Source organism: Cetorhinus maximus, chromosome 19 (genome assembly GCF_964194155.1).
Source record: "Cetorhinus maximus chromosome 19, sCetMax3.hap1.1, whole genome shotgun sequence".
Taxonomy (NCBI): Eukaryota; Metazoa; Chordata; class Chondrichthyes; order Lamniformes; family Cetorhinidae; genus Cetorhinus; species Cetorhinus maximus.
The window spans coordinates 91,574,905-91,599,790 of NC_135897.1; the positions used below are offsets into that span (position 1 = coordinate 91,574,905).

The 24,886-nt window shown below is 44.2% G+C and overlaps 2 protein-coding genes across 2 annotated transcripts in view; both read right to left on the bottom strand.

Annotated features, from left to right (window-relative positions):
- Positions 1–1,929, bottom strand: part of LOC144694277 (IgGFc-binding protein-like) — a 76,762-nt gene extending 74,833 nt beyond the window's left edge. Inside the window, exons 1-3 of the mRNA XM_078564615.1 lie at positions 1,856–1,929; positions 1,476–1,762; positions 745–1,025 (exon numbers count right to left, since the gene is read on the bottom strand). Of these exons, the coding sequence (XP_078420741.1) occupies positions 745–1,025; positions 1,476–1,762; positions 1,856–1,921 (634 nt within the window). The 5' untranslated portion in view covers positions 1,922–1,929. The remainder of the gene's footprint in view (positions 1–744; positions 1,026–1,475; positions 1,763–1,855) is intronic.
- Positions 1,930–2,177: 248 nt separating this feature from the next.
- The window catches only part of LOC144694278 (IgGFc-binding protein-like), a 51,047-nt gene continuing 28,338 nt past the window's right edge, over positions 2,178–24,886 (bottom strand). The window contains exons 41-73 of the mRNA XM_078564616.1: positions 23,377–23,621; positions 23,003–23,286; positions 22,595–22,872; positions 21,846–22,444; positions 20,923–21,484; positions 20,400–20,599; positions 19,894–20,274; positions 19,514–19,800; positions 18,783–19,063; positions 17,775–17,912; positions 17,430–17,686; positions 17,070–17,154; positions 16,462–16,527; positions 14,358–14,602; positions 13,984–14,267; positions 13,576–13,853; positions 12,827–13,425; positions 11,904–12,465; positions 11,381–11,580; positions 10,875–11,255; positions 10,495–10,781; positions 9,764–10,044; positions 8,756–8,893; positions 8,411–8,667; positions 8,051–8,135; positions 7,443–7,508; positions 5,339–5,583; positions 4,965–5,248; positions 4,557–4,834; positions 3,808–4,406; positions 2,885–3,446; positions 2,343–2,561; positions 2,178–2,236 (exon numbers count right to left, since the gene is read on the bottom strand). Coding sequence (XP_078420742.1) covers positions 2,178–2,236; positions 2,343–2,561; positions 2,885–3,446; positions 3,808–4,406; positions 4,557–4,834; positions 4,965–5,248; positions 5,339–5,583; positions 7,443–7,508; positions 8,051–8,135; positions 8,411–8,667; positions 8,756–8,893; positions 9,764–10,044; positions 10,495–10,781; positions 10,875–11,255; positions 11,381–11,580; positions 11,904–12,465; positions 12,827–13,425; positions 13,576–13,853; positions 13,984–14,267; positions 14,358–14,602; positions 16,462–16,527; positions 17,070–17,154; positions 17,430–17,686; positions 17,775–17,912; positions 18,783–19,063; positions 19,514–19,800; positions 19,894–20,274; positions 20,400–20,599; positions 20,923–21,484; positions 21,846–22,444; positions 22,595–22,872; positions 23,003–23,286; positions 23,377–23,621 — 9,572 coding nt within the window. The remainder of the gene's footprint in view (positions 2,237–2,342; positions 2,562–2,884; positions 3,447–3,807; positions 4,407–4,556; positions 4,835–4,964; positions 5,249–5,338; positions 5,584–7,442; positions 7,509–8,050; positions 8,136–8,410; positions 8,668–8,755; positions 8,894–9,763; positions 10,045–10,494; positions 10,782–10,874; positions 11,256–11,380; positions 11,581–11,903; positions 12,466–12,826; positions 13,426–13,575; positions 13,854–13,983; positions 14,268–14,357; positions 14,603–16,461; positions 16,528–17,069; positions 17,155–17,429; positions 17,687–17,774; positions 17,913–18,782; positions 19,064–19,513; positions 19,801–19,893; positions 20,275–20,399; positions 20,600–20,922; positions 21,485–21,845; positions 22,445–22,594; positions 22,873–23,002; positions 23,287–23,376; positions 23,622–24,886) is intronic.

Sequence of the window (24,886 nt, forward strand, 5' to 3'; positions counted from 1 at the left end):
GGCTGCAATCAGTTTGAAAATTCTTCACACTCCCTTTCAAAGATTAATCCTGCAAATATGACAGAGAAAATCAACGGGCAGAATTATTCAATTCATGCGGGAAAAGAAAGAGCACCATATATTCCCGATAACTGAGATACTGGCTGCTGCTTCTATGCAGAGTGGAACTTTGGTGATGACATTCCTGTGGTGGAAATCATGTATGTTCAATCACCAATTACAGTAGGGTAAGAGGATTTGGTTGTAATCCATCTATTCATGCTTCTCATTGGGCACTTTGTGAACAGTAAAACAGAGTTCCATTTTTGTGACTTACACCGCCTCTGCAAACTTAACAAATAGATTCAGTAGCAAAGAAAAAATAGTCCTTTCTATTGTAGATCCACACTAGAACAATTCAGCATTAGATCTACTGATTCTTTTATCATTATCCTGATCATGTACCAGAAACATCACACAAAACACACTCGAGATCACATTTTAATAGGATGAGCAGAAATGTACAAATACTGAAGCGTTACTATTTCAAGAGAACCGATACTGAATATATATTCAAAATCTTAAAAAGGGGTGACCTCAATGTCAATTGAATAACTTACCTCAACTAATCCCTGGCACATCTGATTATTAATAATTGGCACGTGTTTCGAAGGGAAATTGTGTTTTATCAGTATAACTGTTCAGAAGGACTGGGAAATAAAATAGACAAAAAGAACCAGGAAAGATACGTGATATCAAACTTACTTGTGTCAACACAGCCGCTCTGTTCCCTCCAGTCTCCCAGAACTACACCAGCTGCATCACAGGCTGAAGCGTATGACTTCAGAGCGTTGCACAGCAGCACAGAATCTCCTCCAGTGGCACAATAATCGTACACACAGCTTTCAAAGTACAACTGAGGAGGGATATACCAGTGACAATCTTTGAAAGGACCATTGCTTGCCAAAATAATTTTGCAGTGTTCCTCGGCCTCTTCATTTGACGATGGCTCACAGGTCGGTGGCGGTGGAGCGGTTTGATTACACCTATGCAAGGAAAATCATGTATGATTCCTGTCCTAAATAAAGAAATCTTCCATTTTATTTCATCCTCCTCAAATGCCAATGAATAGGGAAGGGAAAAGAATACTAGCTGCTAACAAAACTGGTCCCTCAAAATACATCCAAAAGATACGAGCATACTTCTATTATGCATCTGTGATATTTCAATATCATATATCCCAATACCAATACTAGAAAATTCATTTCACGTTTGCACTGCACTGCAAGCCATACAGGTCAAACAGGACTAAACACACATGTTCATTTGGACATTTACAGGAAGTCCCAGGCTTGCTGTCATGTAAATCAATCCCTTCTACATCAACCAAATAGTACACTCATTGTACCTGATGCCATAGCTCCTCGTTCTCTGCAAAGTCTTACCAGTCACACTGCATTTACCTTAATTGACAATACGGTGCAGGAAATACTCACAGCCAGTCATCATCAGTAACTCTCCAGCTGTTTCCAAATTGATTGGAATCCAAGGCTAGAATTCCATCTGGCTTCAAGAAGTCATCCAGCTGGTCATCTGTATAGGTACCACACAAGCCACACAGCTGTCCTTTGTATCTCTCATCCACCACTACAAACAGTTCATCATCTCCATTAAACTTCAGCTGAAGACCAAAGTCCGTCTGGACCACGACAAATGATCCTACCAGTGAAACTCTGACTGAAGAATGTGGACTCACAGGGAGCTCAACCCTCACTCCATCAACCTAAACAAAACATTACCACCATTAGTAATACAACTACCTCTCTTCAACACTACATTAATTCCGAAAACTCCACCCACCAGGAACATTACTCACATAAACAAGCTTATTTTTCCTCACTGCAACATGAAGGTCATCAAGTCGCAAAGCAACGGAATTCATAGCAGACCATGTTGGGCTGCCTCTGTGCTCGTTCCGACTTGTCACAGAAAATTGAACGGACGTATTTCCACAAGTCTCAGTCACAGTATAATTGCAGGCACCCTGGAAGTGGTACAGTTTACTGTCAAATGTCGTATAGTGCGGGTCACCGTAAATGTGGCAGTTCGCAGTGTCTGCTCGGTGACATCCCAAGTTTCCATCCTGCACTTTGCAAATTTCCTCTGGTCCACAAGACGCCGCTTCGCACTCTACCCGGTCATTCCCAGTGCATCGGCACCGCTGTAGACATCCCTCGTCCCAGAACACTGTCCCTTTCTGACAGACAAACAGCAAGTGTTATTTTCAAAATTGCTACATGCTCCTCAGGTAAGCAGCAAGTTGCACGCACAAGAACCTTATGGTAGGTGCCAAAAACACTTACTATTGCTCGTACAACTTACTTCGTAGTATTTGTTGTTGTAGATGCAGCCACACTTCTCAACAGGCACACAGGAGCTTCCACTGAGAACAAAGTCCATGTTACACTCACAGTCCTCCACACAGGGCTTGCTGCAGTTCTCTGGAGCAAAACGGTCCGTGCATGTGGCCGGACAAGCACTGCCACATGCATTGTAGTGGCTATTCTTTGGACACTTGACAGCTGAAAGCAAAGAAGGTACAACAAAATCTTTCAGCTTTCTGAGACCAGAAAATGTCTACAATCGAGAAGTAAGACTTATGTAGAAAAAAACACACACACACATATTTTCTCAATCAACCTGGATCACAAGAATGGAAAGTATGAAAGAAAACATCTCAACAAATCGAAGTCAATGAACTCCAACGCGAAATTACAATTCTGTAACAAAATGAACCATATAACGCAATATCACAACAACAGTGACTTTTCTCAGGCGCAATGCTTCTCCGACTTCCAATAAGGAAATATTAAAGCAAAGACAACAGGAGCAAGCAAATACATACGACAGGAAGTGGAGTTTCTCCATAGTGGAATGGTCATTCCTGCACTTTGACACGCATCGGCATAGATTTGGAGGACGTTGCACAGAGCATCTCGGCTTCCTGCCAACAGGCACAGTTCAACGACACAGCTTTCGAAGGTACCACTGGGATTTATTACAGAGTGGCACTTTACAAATGGACCTTGCTGACTCGTGATCAGGCCACAGAAATCATCGCTTTGGTAGAGGATCTCATCAGCGGGCTCACATTCCCCAAGGCTGCCTGGGTCACAACCTGCATCATCCGGTGGCACCTTCCAGCTATTTCCCAGCTCATTCGAATCTTTGGCTTGCTCTCCATCGGGTTTCATGTAATCATCCTCTCTCAATCCATTGTAGTTTCCGCACATACCACAAGTCTGATTAAAATATCTACTCGGCACTTTCACCTCCACCGAATGATCAGTGTCATAGGAAACACCAAGCCCAAAATCTGTCGCCAGGACCACGTATCTTCCACTCCTACTCACACTCACCGCGCCACCAACTAGGGTCACGGGTAACGTCGTCCACACTTCATCAACCTGAACACAAGAGGAACATGGAGATTGAACAACACCCTTTCTAAAGCAGTCCTGCATCCTTTCACTCAATAGGCCCAACAAACGTCAACAGAGATCTGACTGCAGGAGTCGGGTGAAGACAATATTTAGCATCAGGTTGGTGCACATTTTATGCAGATCCACACAACACTCTCCTTAACTTTACATACAATTGGAAACTGTCAGATTAAGCATTCTAACACTCCTAACATTGCACAATACATTCCTGATCATTCACCTCCTACTGTAATAAAATAAAACTTTCAAATAAGGAACGATTCAGAATAATTCCAGCACATGATGCACAATTTTAGAAAACACAATCTAGCTAGAAGACACTTACCAACACACGGTGAGATTCACCCCTGACGATCCAAACACTGTGGCCGTGTACAGAGACTCCAACTCTCTGAACGTAAGATACTTTAGCGTTGCCCCGATTTTCATTTTTCGCTTCGATGTTGAAGTATGGAAGAGACGAGGAATTTGCGCACAGCTTGGCGATCGTATAGGTGCACGTCCCCATGAAGTGATGGGTCGCTTTGTCAAACGTATTGTAGTGTGGGTCGTTATGAACTCTGCAGATGCCGTATGCATGCGGATAGCAACCAGGAACTCCGTTCGCAACTCCACAGAATGAATCCGTACCACACGTTGAACTCCGGCACACTAGTTTACTGCCTGCAGAGGGACATTGACATTTTGTTGAACAGGTATCATCTGTCCAGAATTCAGATCCCACTGGGTAGTGTTTGTCTCCAGACCAGCAGCCACACTGACTTCTTGGCACACATCTGTCGTTGTAGAAAACGTAACCACTGTCACAAACACAGCCTTCTACACATGGCTGGGAACAGCTGGATGGAGCGTTGGGATTGACACAAGTAGCTGGACAGGCTGAGCCACATTGCTCATAGTGACTATTCACCGCACACTTCAAAGCTGTGAAGAGAATTCAAAAGATCATGCGTTACTTTTGCCTAAAATCCCTTCCATCTAACATTGTTCTGAAAAACTAAATGGTTCAAACGCACCTAAAGTGTTTATATCTCCACTAAGTATAACTTATTCATTTAACAATCTAGCACTTACGGCAGAAGGTCTCATTCCTCCAAGCGTCCACTCTCACTCCCTTCGACTGGCATGCATCTGCGTATGACTGCAAACTACTGCACAGAGACCCTGTCTGCAGGTCTAATACACACAGGTCGTACACACAGTCACCAAAATAAGCCTTCGGGTCTATGACAGAGTGGCACTCTTTGAAGGGACCACCTGAATCTATGATTATTCCACAGTGAGATTTACTTTCTATGGTGTGCTTCTCATCGTCAGTACAATTTGGTTTGATGCCAATGTCAGGGATACACCTGCAAAAACATCAATGAGAAACGTTCAAAGCTAGAAGAAGTCTGCATGCAAACAGCATGACGATGGTCATTAAAAACTTGCACCTTTATGAAGGAACAGAGACAACCTGAACACTTCCATACAGTGTACCTTGTATCATTTTGAGTTTGCCAGCTGTTGCCCAAGCTGACGGAATCAAGCTCCATCACTCCATCTGGATTGAGGAAATCGTCTGTTCTGTCGTCGTTATAGTTTCCACACATTCCGCACACCTTCCCCTTGAAGACACTGCGAAGGGTTACCTCAGCTCGATGTCTCCCATCAAACCTCACTCTCAATCCAAAATTGGTGCTAACAACTACATACTTTCCACTTAGCCCAACATGGACACCAGAAGCGACTGACACAGGTAGCACCTCCACTTGTCCATCGACCTGGAGACATACAAACATTGATCAATTGATTCTTCAGCAAACAGACATTGGGCGTCCTTGATGAAGGTACCTAAAATATCAAACTCTTACCTTTACCACGCGTCCTTTCTCTAATGTTATTCTGTGATTGTAAACATTAACGTTGACATGTTTGACGTACGATACATAGGAATTCCCTGATCTGTGCTCATTTGCAGCTTCAACATTGAAATACGGCAGATTACTGTTGATGTCACATAGTTTTGATAGGGTATATGTGCACGTTCCCATGAAGTCGTGAGCTTGCTTATCAAAGGTATTGTAGTGAGGGTCACCTTGCACAGTGCAGGACGATTCTAAAAATTGTAGGACAAATATCAATTGGTGCTACCGCCGTGCATTTAACAAGGCATAGTTTAGGCTCTGTCAGATCATTAAATCACAGAACTCTTTCCAAATGGTTCCATCCTGCCAGGAGTTTATACTCCTGTTCTTACCACTTCCCATCAATTACAGGCAACACAAACCTCAACGGCTGGTATTCTCCTGCTGCTCCTTCATTTTGGCCATGCAACAGGTCTTGCTGGCTGATAAACGTGCTAAACTTGCTTGATAACTGAGGAGGTTTGCGGATGACACAAAGATTGGCCGGGCGGTTAACAGTGAGGTTCAGTGTCTTGGGCTACAGGAAGATATAGACGGGATGGTCAAATGGGCAGATAAGTGGCAGATGGAATTTAACCCTGAAAAATGTGAGGTGATACACTTTGGAAGGAGTAATTTGGCAAGGAAGTATTCAATGAACGGCATGGCACTAGGGAGTTCTGAGGAACAAAGGAACCTTGGCGTGCGTGTCCATAGATCTCTGAAGGCAGAGGGGCATGTTAGTGGGGTGGTGAAAAAGGCATATGGGACACTTGCCTTTATCAATTGAAGCATAGATTACAAAAGTAGGGAGGTCATGTTGCAGTTGTATAGAACCTTGGTGAGGCCACAGCTGGAGTACTGTGTGCAGTTCTGGTCGCCACATTATAGGAAGGATGTCATTGCACTGGAGGGGGTGCAGAGGAGATTCACCAGGACGTTGCCTGGGATGAAACATTTAAGTTATAAAGAGAGGTTGGATAGACTTGGGTTGTTTTCGTTGGAGCAGAGATGACTGATGAAGACAGATAGACCTGCCCTATCTGGTGGCCAGCTCAGAGACGGGAAGTCATTTAAGTATACAGGATTGTGGCATACCAGAACACCGCCGCCATCCCACCTCCAACGGAATTAATTTCCGGGTGATGAGGTCCATTGTCAACCTTCCCACCCCTCTGCCAATTGCGGCTCTTATGTAGCCAATTAAATAAGCCACTTTAGGGCCTCATCCTGCCACCGATGACATTAGCCCCCCTAGTAGGTAGGCAGGTAGGCCAGTCACCATGTGATAGACACGGCAGCTAAAACCGTGCAGCCAGCTTGTCACCTTCCGGACGGGTGGGGGTCCCACAATCAAAGGCACTAAGTGCTGATCGAGGAACTGACATGAGGAAGTGGGGAAGGGAGTTAGCCCCTGCCTTGCTACCGACACGTCGCAAACCCTCCGTCCGTCTGAAAGCAGCCATGACCTCCCCAGTGTCATTGCTGAGCACATGAGCTGCTGGCCGGTAGGCGAGACGTCCACCCCTAGCATTTTGATTCCAGAGGAAGGCCTGCTGCCGGTCACACCACTGCCTGACTGGCTTGTGGTTTGGTGGGCCTACCCAAAATGGGACAACCTGGCTCCCTCATCCATTCTCCAGCTGGCAGGCAAGACCCCCGACGCCTCAACAAGATTCCGCCCATGAACTGTGTCATTACTCAGTCACACCGTTCTAACAGTGGGACTCAAAGCACGTGAGGAATCAACACAACAACCTGCTTGCCTTCCAGATCTTGGTGTTACATCATGCAACAACAAGCTTGTAGTAGACCTTCCCATTATTTGTTCACATTAGCAAATTAGCAAACTTATTTCTATGGAACGTTATCAGTCATTTTGTGAAGAATCAAATGGCTTCAGTAGTATCTTTACTCAATTCACACAAACTGACTAAATGACTAATACAAATATAGGATGAGTGAACAAAGTTGAGTCTCTAAATACCTACTAGCAACTCATAGGCATTGAGACTGCAATACAAAAAGCACAATCAATGTCCCACATCACATGTAAGCTGCTTTCATTTACCTGTTATGCCAGGAGTCACCGTATTGGCTGTAGTTGGAGTGCTCGTGGCTGTTGTGTCACACATGTCTGCAGAGTAAAAATGGTAAAACCTCAGAAAAATTTCCGTGTTATATCATAAACAAATCAAGTCAACTTTCCAGACAGGCCACATGTGGAAAACGAAAGAGGACAACACATTATGGCAAGAGATACAGCAAACGCCAAAATTAAAACCAATGCTGGACACAGAGAGGCTCTTTCCTCTGGCTGGCAAATCTCAAACACAGGGACACAATCTCACGATAACACGTCTATCATTTAGGATGGAGCAATTTCGCTTCTCAGGGGGTTGTGAATCTTTAGAATTCACTACCAAAGAAGGTTGCGGGTTATCCATCGTTGAGTATATTTCAGGCTGAGACAGATAGCTTTTTGGGAATCTCAAGGAAACAAGGGGCTAAAATGGCATTGAGGCAGATCATCAGCCATGATCAGGTTTAATGGTATAGCAGGATCAAGGGGCAAAGTATTCTACTCCTGCTCCAAATGCTTAAGATCTCAAGTTCATTTATCCTTCAGTCACATCATCAACCACAATCTATATCAGAACATTTGTCATGTCTACAAACCTCCACAGCATCCAGTATGGAAGGAGATGTCGTCCACAGCAACGTCACTGCGATAGTCATTGCCCCGAACTGCCTCAATGAGGATCTTCAAGAGAAAGCATCACAATATCAGCAAGCAAAAGATGGCAATGGCAACTCAAGACAATCAAATTCCACTAGCTCCCTTCCAGTAACACTGGGCAACAATTCACTATTTTGTTGAAACAACTTCAGATATCTCCTCTGATTTGTAATTAACAAGCTCTATTTCATCAAAGGGAACAAAAACTCCTCTTGAATTCAATTAAAGACACAAGTTGCCCGAGTTCATCACAAAACAAAATCGCAAAAAATCACAAGAATATTATTCATATAGTTCACCTGAGAATTGCCCGAGAGGTGTAGGCCCACTTCTCCTGCGATCCATTTGTTTCCCTTATTTCCTGTCTCCGACCACATTAGTACTGGTATCCCACCTTCAACCTGGTAAACTTTCAAAGCCATGCTTCGAGCTACTCCATACATGTGGTACCAGAATCGCAAGCACTGAGCTCCTGCCTTTTTACATGGAGCACTGATCAGTTGCGCTCTGTCTCCTTCACTGCCATCATTGCCTTCAATGTAGATATAGTAACCACCTGGACACACAATTATGCTCACCGGTTAGAAACAGATCTTCTGCTCTCTCAGCCGTTAGTGGTAAGATAAGAATCTCACATCACCTACCTGCAGTCGTGTGGTCATAAGACGGCCCTGTGTGAGCTGATGGTGTCGATCCACTCCTGCGTTTCCAGTCCAAGTTATCTGTCTTGGATTGTGTCCAATTGCACAGGTCAACATCAAAATTACAGTCCAATGCACAACCTGTGGGTTCAATACAGAACATTTGTTTGCATCTTTAATACACCCGGCATTACACACAGCATAATACTCGTATCTGAAACCGGATAAAACCATCGCAAGGAAGTTCCTTCGGAATTACAATCAACTGGCTGCAATCAGTTTGAAAATTCTTCACACTCCCTTTCAAAGATTAATCCTGCAAATATGACAGAGAAAATCAACGGGCAGAATTATTCAATTCATGCGGGAAAAGAAAGAGCACCATATATTCCCGATAACTGAGATACTGGCTGCTGCTTCTATGCAGAGTGGAACTTTGGTGATGACATTCCTGTGGTGGAAATCATGTATGTTCAATCACCAATTACAGTAGGGTAAGAGGATTTGGTTGTAATCCATCTATTCATGCTTCTCATTGGGCACTTTGTGAACAGTAAAACAGAGTTCCATTTTTGTGACTTACACCGCCTCTGCAAACTTAACAAATAGATTCAGTAGCAAAGAAAAAATAGTCCTTTCTATTGTAGATCCACACTAGAACAATTCAGCATTAGATCTACTGATTCTTTTATCATTATCCTGATCATGTACCAGAAACATCACACAAAACACACTCGAGATCACATTTTAATAGGATGAGCAGAAATGTACAAATACTGAAGCGTTACTATTTCAAGAGAACCGATACTGAATATATATTCAAAATCTTAAAAAGGGGTGACCTCAATGTCAATTGAATAACTTACCTCAACTAATCCCTGGCACATCTGATTATTAATAATTGGCACGTGTTTCGAAGGGAAATTGTGTTTTATCAGTATAACTGTTCAGAAGGACTGGGAAATAAAATAGACAAAAAGAACCAGGAAAGATACGTGATATCAAACTTACTTGTGTCAACACAGCCGCTCTGTTCCCTCCAGTCTCCCAGAACTACACCAGCTGCATCACAGGCTGAAGCGTATGACTTCAGAGCGTTGCACAGCAGCACAGAATCTCCTCCAGTGGCACAATAATCGTACACACAGCTTTCAAAGTACAACTGAGGAGGGATATACCAGTGACAATCTTTGAAAGGACCATTGCTTGCCAAAATAATTTTGCAGTGTTCCTCGGCCTCTTCATTTGACGATGGCTCACAGGTCGGTGGCGGTGGAGCGGTTTGATTACACCTATGCAAGGAAAATCATGTATGATTCCTGTCCTAAATAAAGAAATCTTCCATTTTATTTCATCCTCCTCAAATGCCAATGAATAGGGAAGGGAAAAGAATACTAGCTGCTAACAAAACTGGTCCCTCAAAATACATCCAAAAGATACGAGCATACTTCTATTATGCATCTGTGATATTTCAATATCATATATCCCAATACCAATACTAGAAAATTCATTTCACGTTTGCACTGCACTGCAAGCCATACAGGTCAAACAGGACTAAACACACATGTTCATTTGGACATTTACAGGAAGTCCCAGGCTTGCTGTCATGTAAATCAATCCCTTCTACATCAACCAAATAGTACACTCATTGTACCTGATGCCATAGCTCCTCGTTCTCTGCAAAGTCTTACCAGTCACACTGCATTTACCTTAATTGACAATACGGTGCAGGAAATACTCACAGCCAGTCATCATCAGTAACTCTCCAGCTGTTTCCAAATTGATTGGAATCCAAGGCTAGAATTCCATCTGGCTTCAAGAAGTCATCCAGCTGGTCATCTGTATAGGTACCACACAAGCCACACAGCTGTCCTTTGTATCTCTCATCCACCACTACAAACAGTTCATCATCTCCATTAAACTTCAGCTGAAGACCAAAGTCCGTCTGGACCACGACAAATGATCCTACCAGTGAAACTCTGACTGAAGAATGTGGACTCACAGGGAGCTCAACCCTCACTCCATCAACCTAAACAAAACATTACCACCATTAGTAATACAACTACCTCTCTTCAACACTACATTAATTCCGAAAACTCCACCCACCAGGAACATTACTCACATAAACAAGCTTATTTTTCCTCACTGCAACATGAAGGTCATCAAGTCGCAAAGCAACGGAATTCATAGCAGACCATGTTGGGCTGCCTCTGTGCTCGTTCCGACTTGTCACAGAAAATTGAACGGACGTATTTCCACAAGTCTCAGTCACAGTATAATTGCAGGCACCCTGGAAGTGGTACAGTTTACTGTCAAATGTCGTATAGTGCGGGTCACCGTAAATGTGGCAGTTCGCAGTGTCTGCTCGGTGACATCCCAAGTTTCCATCCTGCACTTTGCAAATTTCCTCTGGTCCACAAGACGCCGCTTCGCACTCTACCCGGTCATTCCCAGTGCATCGGCACCGCTGTAGACATCCCTCTTCCCAGAACACTGTCCCTTTCTGACAGACAAACAGCAAGTGTTATTTTCAAAATTGCTACATGCTCCTCAGGTAAGCAGCAAGTTGCACGCACAAGAACCTTATGGTAGGTGCCAAAAACACTTACTATTGCTCGTACAACTTACTTCGTAGTATTTGTTGTTGTAGATGCAGCCACACTTCTCAACAGGCACACAGGAACTTCCACTGAGAACAAAGTCCATGTTACACTCACAGTCCTCCACACAGGGCTTGCTGCAGTTCTCTGGAGCAAAACGGTCCGTGCATGTGGCCGGACAAGCACTGCCACATGCATTGTAGTGGCTATTCTTTGGACACTTGACAGCTGAAAGCAAAGAAGGTACAACAAAATCTTTCAGCTTTCTGAGACCAGAAAATGTCTACAATCGAGAAGTAAGACTTATGTAGAAAAAAACACACACACACATATTTTCTCAATCAACCTGGATCACAAGAATGGAAAGTATGAAAGAAAACATCTCAACAAATCGAAGTCAATGAACTCCAACGCGAAATTACAATTCTGTAACAAAATGAACCATATAACGCAATATCACAACAACAGTGACTTTTCTCAGGCGCAATGCTTCTCCGACTTCCAATAAGGAAATATTAAAGCAAAGACAACAGGAGCAAGCAAATACATACGACAGGAAGTGGAGTTTCTCCATAGTGGAATGGTCATTCCTGCACTTTGACACGCATCGGCATAGATTTGGAGGACGTTGCACAGAGCATCTCGGCTTCCTGCCAACAGGCACAGTTCAACGACACAGCTTTCGAAGGTACCACTGGGATTTATTACAGAGTGGCACTTTACAAATGGACCTTGCTGACTCGTGATCAGGCCACAGAAATCATCGCTTTGGTAGAGGATCTCATCAGCGGGCTCACATTCCCCAAGGCTGCCTGGGTCACAACCTGCATCATCCGGTGGCACCTTCCAGCTATTTCCCAGCTCATTCGAATCTTTGGCTTGCTCTCCATCGGGTTTCATGTAATCATCCTCTCTCAATCCATTGTAGTTTCCGCACATACCACAAGTCTGATTAAAATATCTACTCGGCACTTTCACCTCCACCGAATGATCAGTGTCATAGGAAACACCAAGCCCAAAATCTGTCGCCAGGACCACGTATCTTCCACTCCTACTCACACTCACCGCGCCACCAACTAGGGTCACGGGTAACGTCGTCCACACTTCATCAACCTGAACACAAGAGGAACATGGAGATTGAACAACACCCTTTCTAAAGCAGTCCTGCATCCTTTCACTCAATAGGCCCAACAAACGTCAACAGAGATCTGACTGCAGGAGTCGGGTGAAGACAATATTTAGCATCAGGTTGGTGCACATTTTATGCAGATCCACACAACACCCTCCTTAACTTTACATACAATTGGAAACTGTCAGATTAAGCATTCTAACACTCCTAACATTGCACAATACATTCCTGATCATTCACCTCCTACTGTAATAAAATAAAACTTTCAAATAAGGAACGATTCAGAATAATTCCAGCACATGATGCACAATTTTAGAAAACACAATCTAGCTAGAAGACACTTACCAACACACGGTGAGATTCACCCCTGACGATCCAAACACTGTGGCCGTGTACAGAGACTCCAACTCTCTGAACGTAAGATACTTTAGCGTTGCCCCGATTTTCATTTTTCGCTTCGATGTTGAAGTATGGAAGAGACGAGGAATTTGCGCACAGCTTGGCGATCGTATAGGTGCACGTCCCCATGAAGTGATGGGTCGCTTTGTCAAACGTATTGTAGTGTGGGTCGTTATGAACTCTGCAGATGCCGTATGCATGCGGATAGCAACCAGGAACTCCGTTCGCAACTCCACAGAATGAATCCGTACCACACGTTGAACTCCGGCACACTAGTTTACTGCCTGCAGAGGGACATTGACATTTTGTTGAACAGGTATCATCTGTCCAGAATTCAGATCCCACTGGGTAGTGTTTGTCTCCAGACCAGCAGCCACACTGACTTCTTGGCACACATCTGTCGTTGTAGAAAACGTAACCACTGTCACAAACACAGCCTTCTACACATGGCTGGGAACAGCTGGATGGAGCGTTGGGATTGACACAAGTAGCTGGACAGGCTGAGCCACATTGCTCATAGTGACTATTCACCGCACACTTCAAAGCTGTGAAGAGAATTCAAAAGATCATGCGTTACTTTTGCCTAAAATCCCTTCCATCTAACATTGTTCTGAAAAACTAAATGGTTCAAACGCACCTAAAGTGTTTATATCTCCACTAAGTATAACTTATTCATTTAACAATCTAGCACTTACGGCAGAAGGTCTCATTCCTCCAAGCGTCCACTCTCACTCCCTTCGACTGGCATGCATCTGCGTATGACTGCAAACTACTGCACAGAGACCCTGTCTGCAGGTCTAATACACACAGGTCGTACACACAGTCACCAAAATAAGCCTTCGGGTCTATGACAGAGTGGCACTCTTTGAAGGGACCACCTGAATCTATGATTATTCCACAGTGAGATTTACTTTCTATGGTGTGCTTCTCATCGTCAGTACAATTTGGTTTGATGCCAATGTCAGGGATACACCTGCAAAAACATCAATGAGAAACGTTCAAAGCTAGAAGAAGTCTGCATGCAAACAGCATGACGATGGTCATTAAAAACTTGCACCTTTATGAAGGAACAGAGACAACCTGAACACTTCCATACAGTGTACCTTGTATCATTTTGAGTTTGCCAGCTGTTGCCCAAGCTGACGGAATCAAGCTCCATCACTCCATCTGGATTGAGGAAATCGTCTGTTCTGTCGTCGTTATAGTTTCCACACATTCCGCACACCTTCCCCTTGAAGACACTGCGAAGGGTTACCTCAGCTCGATGTCTCCCATCAAACCTCACTCTCAATCCAAAATTGGTGCTAACAACTACATACTTTCCACTTAGCCCAACATGGACACCAGAAGCGACTGACACAGGTAGCACCTCCACTTGTCCATCGACCTGGAGACATACAAACATTGATCAATTGATTCTTCAGCAAACAGACATTGGGCGTCCTTGATGAAGGTACCTAAAATATCAAACTCTTACCTTTACCACGCGTCCTTTCTCTAATGTTATTCTGTGATTGTAAACATTAACGTTGACATGTTTGACGTACGATACATAGGAATTCCCTGATCTGTGCTCATTTGCAGCTTCAACATTGAAATACGGCAGATTACTGTTGATGTCACATAGTTTTGATAGGGTATATGTGCACGTTCCCATGAAGTCGTGAGCTTGCTTATCAAAGGTATTGTAGTGAGGGTCACCTTGCACAGTGCAGGACGATTCTAAAAATTGTAGGACAAATATCAATTGGTGCTACCGCCGTGCATTTAACAAGGCATAGTTTAGGCTCTGTCAGATCATTAAATCACAGAACTCTTTCCAAATGGTTCCATCCTGCCAGGAGTTTATACTCCTGTTCTTACCACTTCCCATCAATTACAGGCAACACAAACCTCAACGGCTGGTATTCTCCTGCTGCTCCTTCATTTTGGCCATGCAACAGGTCTTGCTGGCTGATAAACGTGCTAAACTTGCTTGATAACTGAGGAGGTTTGCGGATGACACAAAGATTGGCCGGGCGGTTAACAGTGAGGTTCAGTGTCTTGGGCTACAGGAAGATATAGACGGGATGGTCAAATGGGCAGATAAGTGGCAGATGGAATTTAACCCTGAAAAATGTGAGGTGATACACTTTGGAAGGAGTAATTTGGCAAGGAAGTATTCAATGAACGGCATGGCACTAGGGAGTTCTGAGGAACAAAGGAACCTTGGCGTGCGTGTCCATAGATCTCTGAAGGCAGAGGGGCATGTTAGTGGGGTGGTGAAAAAGGCATATGGGACACTTGCCTTTATCAATTGAAGCATAGATTACAAAAGTAGGGAGGTCATGTTGCAGTTGTATAGAACCTTGGTGAGGCCACAGCTGGAGTACTGTGTGCAGTTCTGGTCGCCACATTATAGGAAGGATGTCATTGCACTGGAGGGGGTGCAGAGGAGATTCACCAGGACGTTGCCTGGGATGAAACATTTAAGTTATAAAGAGAGGTTGGATAGACTTGGGTTGTTTTCGTTGGAGCAGAGATGACTGATGAAGACAGATAGACCTGCCCTATCTGGTGGCCAGCTCAGAGACGGGAAGTCATTTAAGTATACGGGATTGTGGCATACCAGAACACCGCCGCCATCCCACCTCCAACGGAATTAATTTCCGGGTGATGAGGTCCATTGTCAACCTTCCCACCCCTCTGCCAATTGCGGCTCTTATGTAGCCAATTAAATAAGCCACTTTAGGGCCTCATCCTGCCACCGATGACATTAGCCCCCCTAGTAGGTAGGCAGGTAGGCCAGTCACCATGTGATAGACACGGCAGCTAAAACCGTGCAGCCAGCTTGTCACCTTCCGGACGGGTGGGGGTCCCACAATCAAAGGCACTAAGTGCTGATCGAGGAACTGACATGAGGAAGTGGGGAAGGGAGTTAGCCCCTGCCTTGCTACCGACACGTCGCAAACCCTCCGTCCGTCTGAAAGCAGCCATGACCTCCCCAGTGTCATTGCTGAGCACATGAGCTGCTGGCCGGTAGGCGAGACGTCCACCCCTAGCATTTTGATTCCAGAGGAAGGCCTGCTGCCGGTCACACCACTGCCTGACTGGCTTGTGGTTTGGTGGGCCTACCCAAAATGGGACAACCTGGCTCCCTCATCCATTCTCCAGCTGGCAGGCAAGACCCCCGACGCCTCAACAAGATTCCGCCCATGAACTGTGTCATTACTCAGTCACACCGTTCTAACAGTGGGACTCAAAGCACGTGAGGAATCAACACAACAACCTGCTTGCCTTCCAGATCTTGGTGTTACATCATGCAACAACAAGCTTGTAGTAGACCTTCCCATTATTTGTTCACATTAGCAAATTAGCAAACTTATTTCTATGGAACGTTATCAGTCATTTTGTGAAGAATCAAATGGCTTCAGTAGTATCTTTACTCAATTCACACAAACTGACTAAATGACTAATACAAATATAGGATGAGTGAACAAAGTTGAGTCTCTAAATACCTACTAGCAACTCATAGGCATTGAGACTGCAATACAAAAAGCACAATCAATGTCCCACATCACATGTAAGCTGCTTTCATTTACCTGTTATGCCAGGAGTCACCGTATTGGCTGTAGTTGGAGTGCTCGTGGCTGTTGTGTCACACATGTCTGCAGAGTAAAAATGGTAAAACCTCAGAAAAATTTCCGTGTTATATCATAAACAAATCAAGTCAACTTTCCAGACAGGCCACATGTGGAAAACGAAAGAGGACAACACATTATGGCAAGAGATACAGCAAACGCCAAAATTAAAACCAATGCTGGACACAGAGAGGCTCTTTCCTCTGGCTGGCAAATCTCAAACACAGGGACACAATCTCACGATAACACGTCTATCATTTAGGATGGAGCAATTTCGCTTCTCAGGGGGTTGTGAATCTTTAGAATTCACTACCAAAGAAGGTTGCGGGTTATCCATCGTTGAGTATATTTCAGGCTGAGACAGATAGCTTTTTGGGAATCTCAAGGAAACAAGGGGCTAAAATGGCATTGAGGCAGATCATCAGCCATGATCAGGTTTAATGGTATAGCAGGATCAAGGGGCAAAGTATTCTACTCCTGCTCCAAATGCTTAAGATCTCAAGTTCATTTATCTTTCAGTCACATCATCAACCACAATCTATATCAGAACATTTGTCATGTCTACAAACCTCCACAGCATCCAGTATGGAAGGAGATGTCGTCCACAGCAACGTCACTGCGATAGTCATTGCCCCGAACTGCCTCAATGAGGATCTTCAAGAGAAAGCATCACAATATCAGCAAGCAAAAGATGGCAATGGCAACTCAAGACAATCAAATTCCACTAGCTCCCTTCCAGTAACACTGGGCAACAATTCACTATTTTGTTGAAACAACTTCAGATATCTCCTCTGATTTGTAATTAACAAGTTCTATTTCATCAAAGGGAACAAAAACTCCTCTTGAATTCAATTAAAGACACAAGTTGCCCGAGTTCATCACAAAACAAAATCGCAAAAAATCACAAGAATATTATTCATATAGTTCACCTGAGAATTGCCCGAGAGGTGTAGGCCCACTTCTCCTGCGATCCATTTGTTTCCCTTATTTCCTGTCTCCGACCACATTAGTACTGGTATCCCACCTTCAACCTGGTAAACTTTCAAAGCCATGCTTCGAGCTACTCCATACATGTGGTACCAGAATCGCAAGCACTGAGCTCCTGCCTTTTTACATGGAGCACTGATCAGTTGCGCTCTGTCTCCTTCACTGCCATCATTGCCTTCAATGTAGATATAGTAACCACCTGGACACACAATTATGCTCACCGGTTAGAAACAGATCTTCTGCTCTCTCAGCCGTTAGTGGTAAGATAAGAATCTCACATCACCTACCTGCAGTCGTGTGGTCATAAGACGGCCCTGTGTGAGCTGATGGTGTCGATCCACTCCTGCGTTTCCAGTCCAAGTTATCTGTCTTGGATTGTGTCCAATTGCACAGGTCAACATCAAAATTACAGTCCAATGCACAACCTGTGGGTTCAATACAGAACATTTGTTTGCATCTTTAATACACCCGGCATTACACACAGCATAATACTCGTATCTGAAACCGGATAAAACCATCGCAAGGAAGTTCCTTCGGAATTACAATCAACTGGCTGCAATCAGTTTGAAAATTCTTCACACTCCCTTTCAAAGATTAATCCTGCAAATATGACAGAGAAAATCAACGGGCAGAATTATTCAATTCATGCGGGAAAAGAAAGAGCACCATATATTCCCGATAACTGAGATACTGGCTGCTGCTTCTATGCAGAGTGGAACTTTGGTGATGACATTCCTGTGGTGGAAATCATGTATGTTCAATCACCAATTACAGTAGGGTAAGAGGATTTGGTTGTAATCCATCTATTCATGCTTCTCATTGGGCACTTTGTGAACAGTAAAACAGAGTTCCATTTTTGTGACTTACACCGCCTCTGCAAACTTAACAAATAGATTCAGTAGCAAAGAAAAAATAGTCCTTTCTATTGTAGATCCACACTAGAACAATTCAGCATTAGATCTACTGATTCTTTTATCATTATCCTGATCATGTACCAGAAACATCACACAAAACACACTCGAGATCACATTTTAATAGGATGAGCAGAAATGTACAAATACTGAAGCGTTACTATTTCAAGAGAACCGATACTGAATATATATTCAAAATCTTAAAAAGGGGTGACCTCAATGTCAATTGAATAACTTACCTCAACTAATCCCTGGCACATCTGATTATTAATAATTGGCACGTGTTTCGAAGGGAAATTGTGTTTTATCAGTATAACTGTTCAGAAGGACTGGGAAATAAAATAGACAAAAAGAACCAGGAAAGATACGTGATATCAAACTTACTTGTGTCAACACAGCCGCTCTGTTCCCTCCAGTCTCCCAGAACTACACCAGCTGCATCACAGGCTGAAGCGTATGACTTCAGAGCGTTGCACAGCAGCACAGAATCTCCTCCAGTGGCACAATAATCGTACACACAGCTTTCAAAGTACAACTGAGGAGGGATATACCAGTGACAATCTTTGAAAGGACCATTGCTTGCCAAAATAATTTTGCAGTGTTCCTCGGCCTCTTCATTTGACGATGGCTCACAGGTCGGTGGCGGTGGAGCGGTTTGATTACACCTATGCAAGGAAAATCATGTATGATTCCTGTCCTAAATAAAGAAATCTTCCATTTTATTTCATCCTCCTCAAATGCCAATGAATAGGGAAGGGAAAAGAATACTAGCTGCTAACAAAACTGGTCCCTCAAAATACATCCAAAAGATACGAGCATACTTCTATTATGCATCTGTGATATTTCAATATCATATATCCCAATACCAATACTAGAAAATTCATTTCACGTTTGCACTGCACTGCAAGCCATACAGGTCAAACAGGACTAAACACACATGTTCATTTGGACATTTACAGGAAGTCCCAGGCTTGCTGTCATGTAAATCAATCCCTTCTACATCAACCAAATAGTACACTCATTGTACCTGATGCCATAGCTCCTCGTTCTCTGCAAAGTCTTACCAGTCACACTGCATTTACCTTAATTGACAATACGGTGCAGGAAATACTCACAGCCAGTCATCATCAGTAACTCTCCAGCTGTTTCCAAATTGATTGGAATCCAAGGCTAGAATTCCATCTGGCTTCAAGAAGTCATCCAGCTGGTCATCTGTATAGGTACCACACAAGCCACACAGCTGTCCTTTGTATCTCTCATCCACCACTACAAACAGTTCATCATCTCCATTAAACTTCAGCTGAAGACCAAAGTCCGTCTGGACCACGACAAATGATCCTACCAGTGAAACTCTGACTGAAGAATGTGGACTCACAGGGAGCTCAACCCTCACTCCATCAACCTAAACAAAACATTACCACCATTAGTAATACAACTACCTCTCTTCAACACTACATTAATTCCGAAAACTCCACCCACCAGGAACATTACTCACATAAACAAGCTTATTTTTCCTCACTGCAACATGAAGGTCATCAAGTCGCAAAGCAACGGAATTCATAGCAGACCATGTTGGGCTGCCTCTGTGCTCGTTCCGACTTGTCACAGAAAATTGAACGGACGTATTTCCACAAGTCTCAGTCACAGTATAATTGCAGGCACCCTGGAAGTGGTACAGTTTACTGTCAAATGTCGTATAGTGCGGGTCACCGTAAATGTGGCAGTTCGCAGTGTCTGCTCGGTGACATCCCAAGTTTCCATCCTGCACTTTGCAAATTTCCTCTGGTCCACAAGACGCCGCTTCGCACTCTACCCGGTCATTCCCAGTGCATCGGCACCGCTGTAGACATCCCTCGTCCCAGAACACTGTCCCTTTCTGACAGACAAACAGCAAGTGTTATTTTCAAAATTGCTACATGCTCCTCAGGTAAGCAGCAAGTTGCACGCACAAGAACCTTATGGTAGGTGCCAAAAACACTTACTATTGCTCGTACAACTTACTTCGTAGTATTTGTTGTTGTAGATGCAGCCACACTTCTCAACAGGCACACAGGAGCTTCCACTGAGAACAAAGTCCATGTTACACTCACAGTCCTCCACACAGGGCTTGCTGCAGTTCTCTGGAGCAAAACGGTCCGTGCATGTGGCCGGACAAGCACTGCCACATGCATTGTAGTGGCTATTCTTTGGACACTTGACAGCTGAAAGCAAAGAAGGTACAACAAAATCTTTCAGCTTTCTGAGACCAGAAAATGTCTACAATCGAGAAGTAAGACTTATGTAGAAAAAAACACACACACACATATTTTCTCAATCAACCTGGATCACAAGAATGGAAAGTATGAAAGAAAACATCTCAACAAATCGAAGTCAATGAACTCCAACGCGAAATTACAATTCTGTAACAAAATGAACCATATAACGCAATATCACAACAACAGTGACTTTTCTCAGGCGCAATGCTTCTCCGACTTCCAATAAGGAAATATTAAAGCAAAGACAACAGGAGCAAGCAAATACATACGACAGGAAGTGGAGTTTCTCCATAGTGGAATGGTCATTCCTGCACTTTGACACGCATCGGCATAGATTTGGAGGACGTTGCACAGAGCATCTCGGCTTCCTGCCAACAGGCACAGTTCAACGACACAGCTTTCGAAGGTACCACTGGGATTTATTACAGAGTGGCACTTTACAAATGGACCTTGCTGACTCGTGATCAGGCCACAGAAATCATCGCTTTGGTAGAGGATCTCATCAGCGGGCTCACATTCCCCAAGGCTGCCTGGGTCACAACCTGCATCATCCGGTGGCACCTTCCAGCTATTTCCCAGCTCATTCGAATCTTTGGCTTGCTCTCCATCGGGTTTCATGTAATCATCCTCTCTCAATCCATTGTAGTTTCCGCACATACCACAAGTCTGATTAAAATATCTACTCGGCACTTTCACCTCCACCGAATGATCAGTGTCATAGGAAACACCAAGCCCAAAATCTGTCGCCAGGACCACGTATCTTCCACTCCTACTCACACTCACCGCGCCACCAACTAGGGTCACGGGTAACGTCGTCCACACTTCATCAACCTGAACACAAGAGGAACATGGAGATTGAACAACACCCTTTCTAAAGCAGTCCTGCATCCTTTCACTCAATAGGCCCAACAAACGTCAACAGAGATCTGACTGCAGGAGTCGGGTGAAGACAATATTTAGCATCAGGTTGGTGCACATTTTATGCAGATCCACACAACACCCTCCTTAACTTTACATACAATTGGAAACTGTCAGATTAAGCATTCTAACACTCCTAACATTGCACAATACATTCCTGATCATTCACCTCCTACTGTAATAAAATAAAACTTTCAAATAAGGAACGATTCAGAATAATTCCAGCACATGATGCACAATTTTAGAAAACACAATCTAGCTAGAAGACACTTACCAACACACGGTGAGATTCACCCCTGACGATCCAAACACTGTGGCCGTGTACAGAGACTCCAACTCTCTGAACGTAAGATACTTTAGCGTTGCCCCGATTTTCATTTTTCGCTTCGATGTTGAAGTATGGAAGAGACGAGGAATTTGCGCACAGCTTGGCGATCGTATAGGTGCACGTCCCCATGAAGTGATGGGTCGCTTTGTCAAACGTATTGTAGTGTGGGTCGTTATGAACTCTGCAGATGCCGTATGCATGCGGATAGCAACCAGGAACTCCGTTCGCAACTCCACAGAATGAATCCGTACCACACGTTGAACTCCGGCACACTAGTTTACTGCCTGCAGAGGGACATTGACATTTTGTTGAACAGGTATCATCTGTCCAGAATTCAGATCCCACTGGGTAGTGTTTGTCTCCAGACCAGCAGCCACACTGACTTCTTGGCACACATCTGTCGTTGTAGAAAACGTAACCACTGTCACAAACACAGCCTTCTACACATGGCTGGGAACAGCTGGATGGAGCGTTGGGATTGACACAAGTAGCTGGACAGGCTGAGCCACATTGCTCATAGTGACTATTCACCGCACACTTCAAAGCTGTGAAGAGAATTCAAAAGATCATGCGTTACTTTTGCCTAAAATCCCTTCCATCTAACATTGTTCTGAAAAACTAAATGGTTCAAACGCACCTAAAGTGTTTATATCTCCACTAAGTATAACTTATTCATTTAACAATCTAGCACTTACGGCAGAAGGTCTCATTCCTCCAAGCGTCCACTCTCACTCCCTTCGACTGGCATGCATCTGCGTATGACTGCAAACTACTGCACAGAGACCCTGTCTGCAGGTCTAATACACACAGGTCGTACACACAGTCACCAAAATAAGCCTTCGGGTCTATGACAGAGTGGCACTCTTTGAAGGGACCACCTGAATCTATGATTATTCCACAGTGAGATTTACTTTCTATGGTGTGCTTCTCATCGTCAGTACAATTTGGTTTGATGCCAATGTCAGGGATACACCTGCAAAAACATCAATGAGAAACGTTCAAAGCTAGAAGAAGTCTGCATGCAAACAGCATGACGATGGTCATTAAAAACTTGCACCTTTATGAAGGAACAGAGACAACCTGAACACTTCCATACAGTGTACCTTGTATCATTTTGAGTTTGCCAGCTGTTGCCCAAGCTGACGGAATCAAGCTCCATCACTCCATCTGGATTGAGGAAATCGTCTGTTCTGTCGTCGTTATAGTTTCCACACATTCCGCACACTTTCCCCTTGAAGACACTGCGAAGGGTTACCTCAGCTCGATGTCTCCCATCAAACCTCACTCTCAATCCAAAATTGGTGCTAACAACTACATACTTTCCACTTAGCCCAACATGGACACCAGAAGCGACTGACACAGGTAGCACCTCCACTTGTCCATCGACCTGGAGACATACAAACATTGATCAATTGATTCTTCAGCAAACAGACATTGGGCGTCCTTGATGAAGGTACCTAAAATATCAAACTCTTACCTTTACCACGCGTCCTTTCTCTAATGTTATTCTGTGATTGTAAACATTAACGTTGACATGTTTGACGTACGATACATAGGAATTCCCTGATCTGTGCTCATTTGCAGCTTCAACATTGAAATACGGCAGATTACTGTTGATGTCACATAGTTTTGATAGGGTATATGTGCACGTTCCCATGAAGTCGTGAGCTTGCTTATCAAAGGTATTGTAGTGAGGGTCACCTTGCACAGTGCAGGACGATTCTAAAAATTGTAGGACAAATATCAATTGGTGCTACCGCCGTGCATTTAACAAGGCATAGTTTAGGCTCTGTCAGATCATTAAATCACAGAACTCTTTCCAAATGGTTCCATCCTGCCAGGAGTTTATACTCCTGTTCTTACCACTTCCCATCAATTACAGGCAACACAAACCTCAACGGCTGGTATTCTCCTGCTGCTCCTTCATTTTGGCCATGCAACAGGTCTTGCTGGCTGATAAACGTGCTAAACTTGCTTGATAACTGAGGAGGTTTGCGGATGACACAAAGATTGGCCGGGCGGTTAACAGTGAGGTTCAGTGTCTTGGGCTACAGGAAGATATAGACGGGATGGTCAAATGGGCAGATAAGTGGCAGATGGAATTTAACCCTGAAAAATGTGAGGTGATACACTTTGGAAGGAGTAATTTGGCAAGGAAGTATTCAATGAACGGCATGGCACTAGGGAGTTCTGAGGAACAAAGGAACCTTGGCGTGCGTGTCCATAGATCTCTGAAGGCAGAGGGGCATGTTAGTGGGGTGGTGAAAAAGGCATATGGGACACTTGCCTTTATCAATTGAAGCATAGATTACAAAAGTAGGGAGGTCATGTTGCAGTTGTATAGAACCTTGGTGAGGCCACAGCTGGAGTACTGTGTGCAGTTCTGGTCGCCACATTATAGGAAGGATGTCATTGCACTGGAGGGGGTGCAGAGGAGATTCACCAGGACGTTGCCTGGGATGAAACATTTAAGTTATAAAGAGAGGTTGGATAGACTTGGGTTGTTTTCGTTGGAGCAGAGATGACTGATGAAGACAGATAGACCTGCCCTATCTGGTGGCCAGCTCAGAGACGGGAAGTCATTTAAGTATACGGGATTGTGGCATACCAGAACACCGCCGCCATCCCACCTCCAACGGAATTAATTTCCGGGTGATGAGGTCCATTGTCAACCTTCCCACCCCTCTGCCAATTGCGGCTCTTATGTAGCCAATTAAATAAGCCACTTTAGGGCCTCATCCTGCCACCGATGACATTAGCCCCCCTAGTAGGTAGGCAGGTAGGCCAGTCACCATGTGATAGACACGGCAGCTAAAACCGTGCAGCCAGCTTGTCACCTTCCGGACGGGTGGGGGTCCCACAATCAAAGGCACTAAGTGCTGATCGAGGAACTGACATGAGGAAGTGGGGAAGGGAGTTAGCCCCTGCCTTGCTACCGACACGTCGCAAACCCTCCGTCCGTCTGAAAGCAGCCATGACCTCCCCAG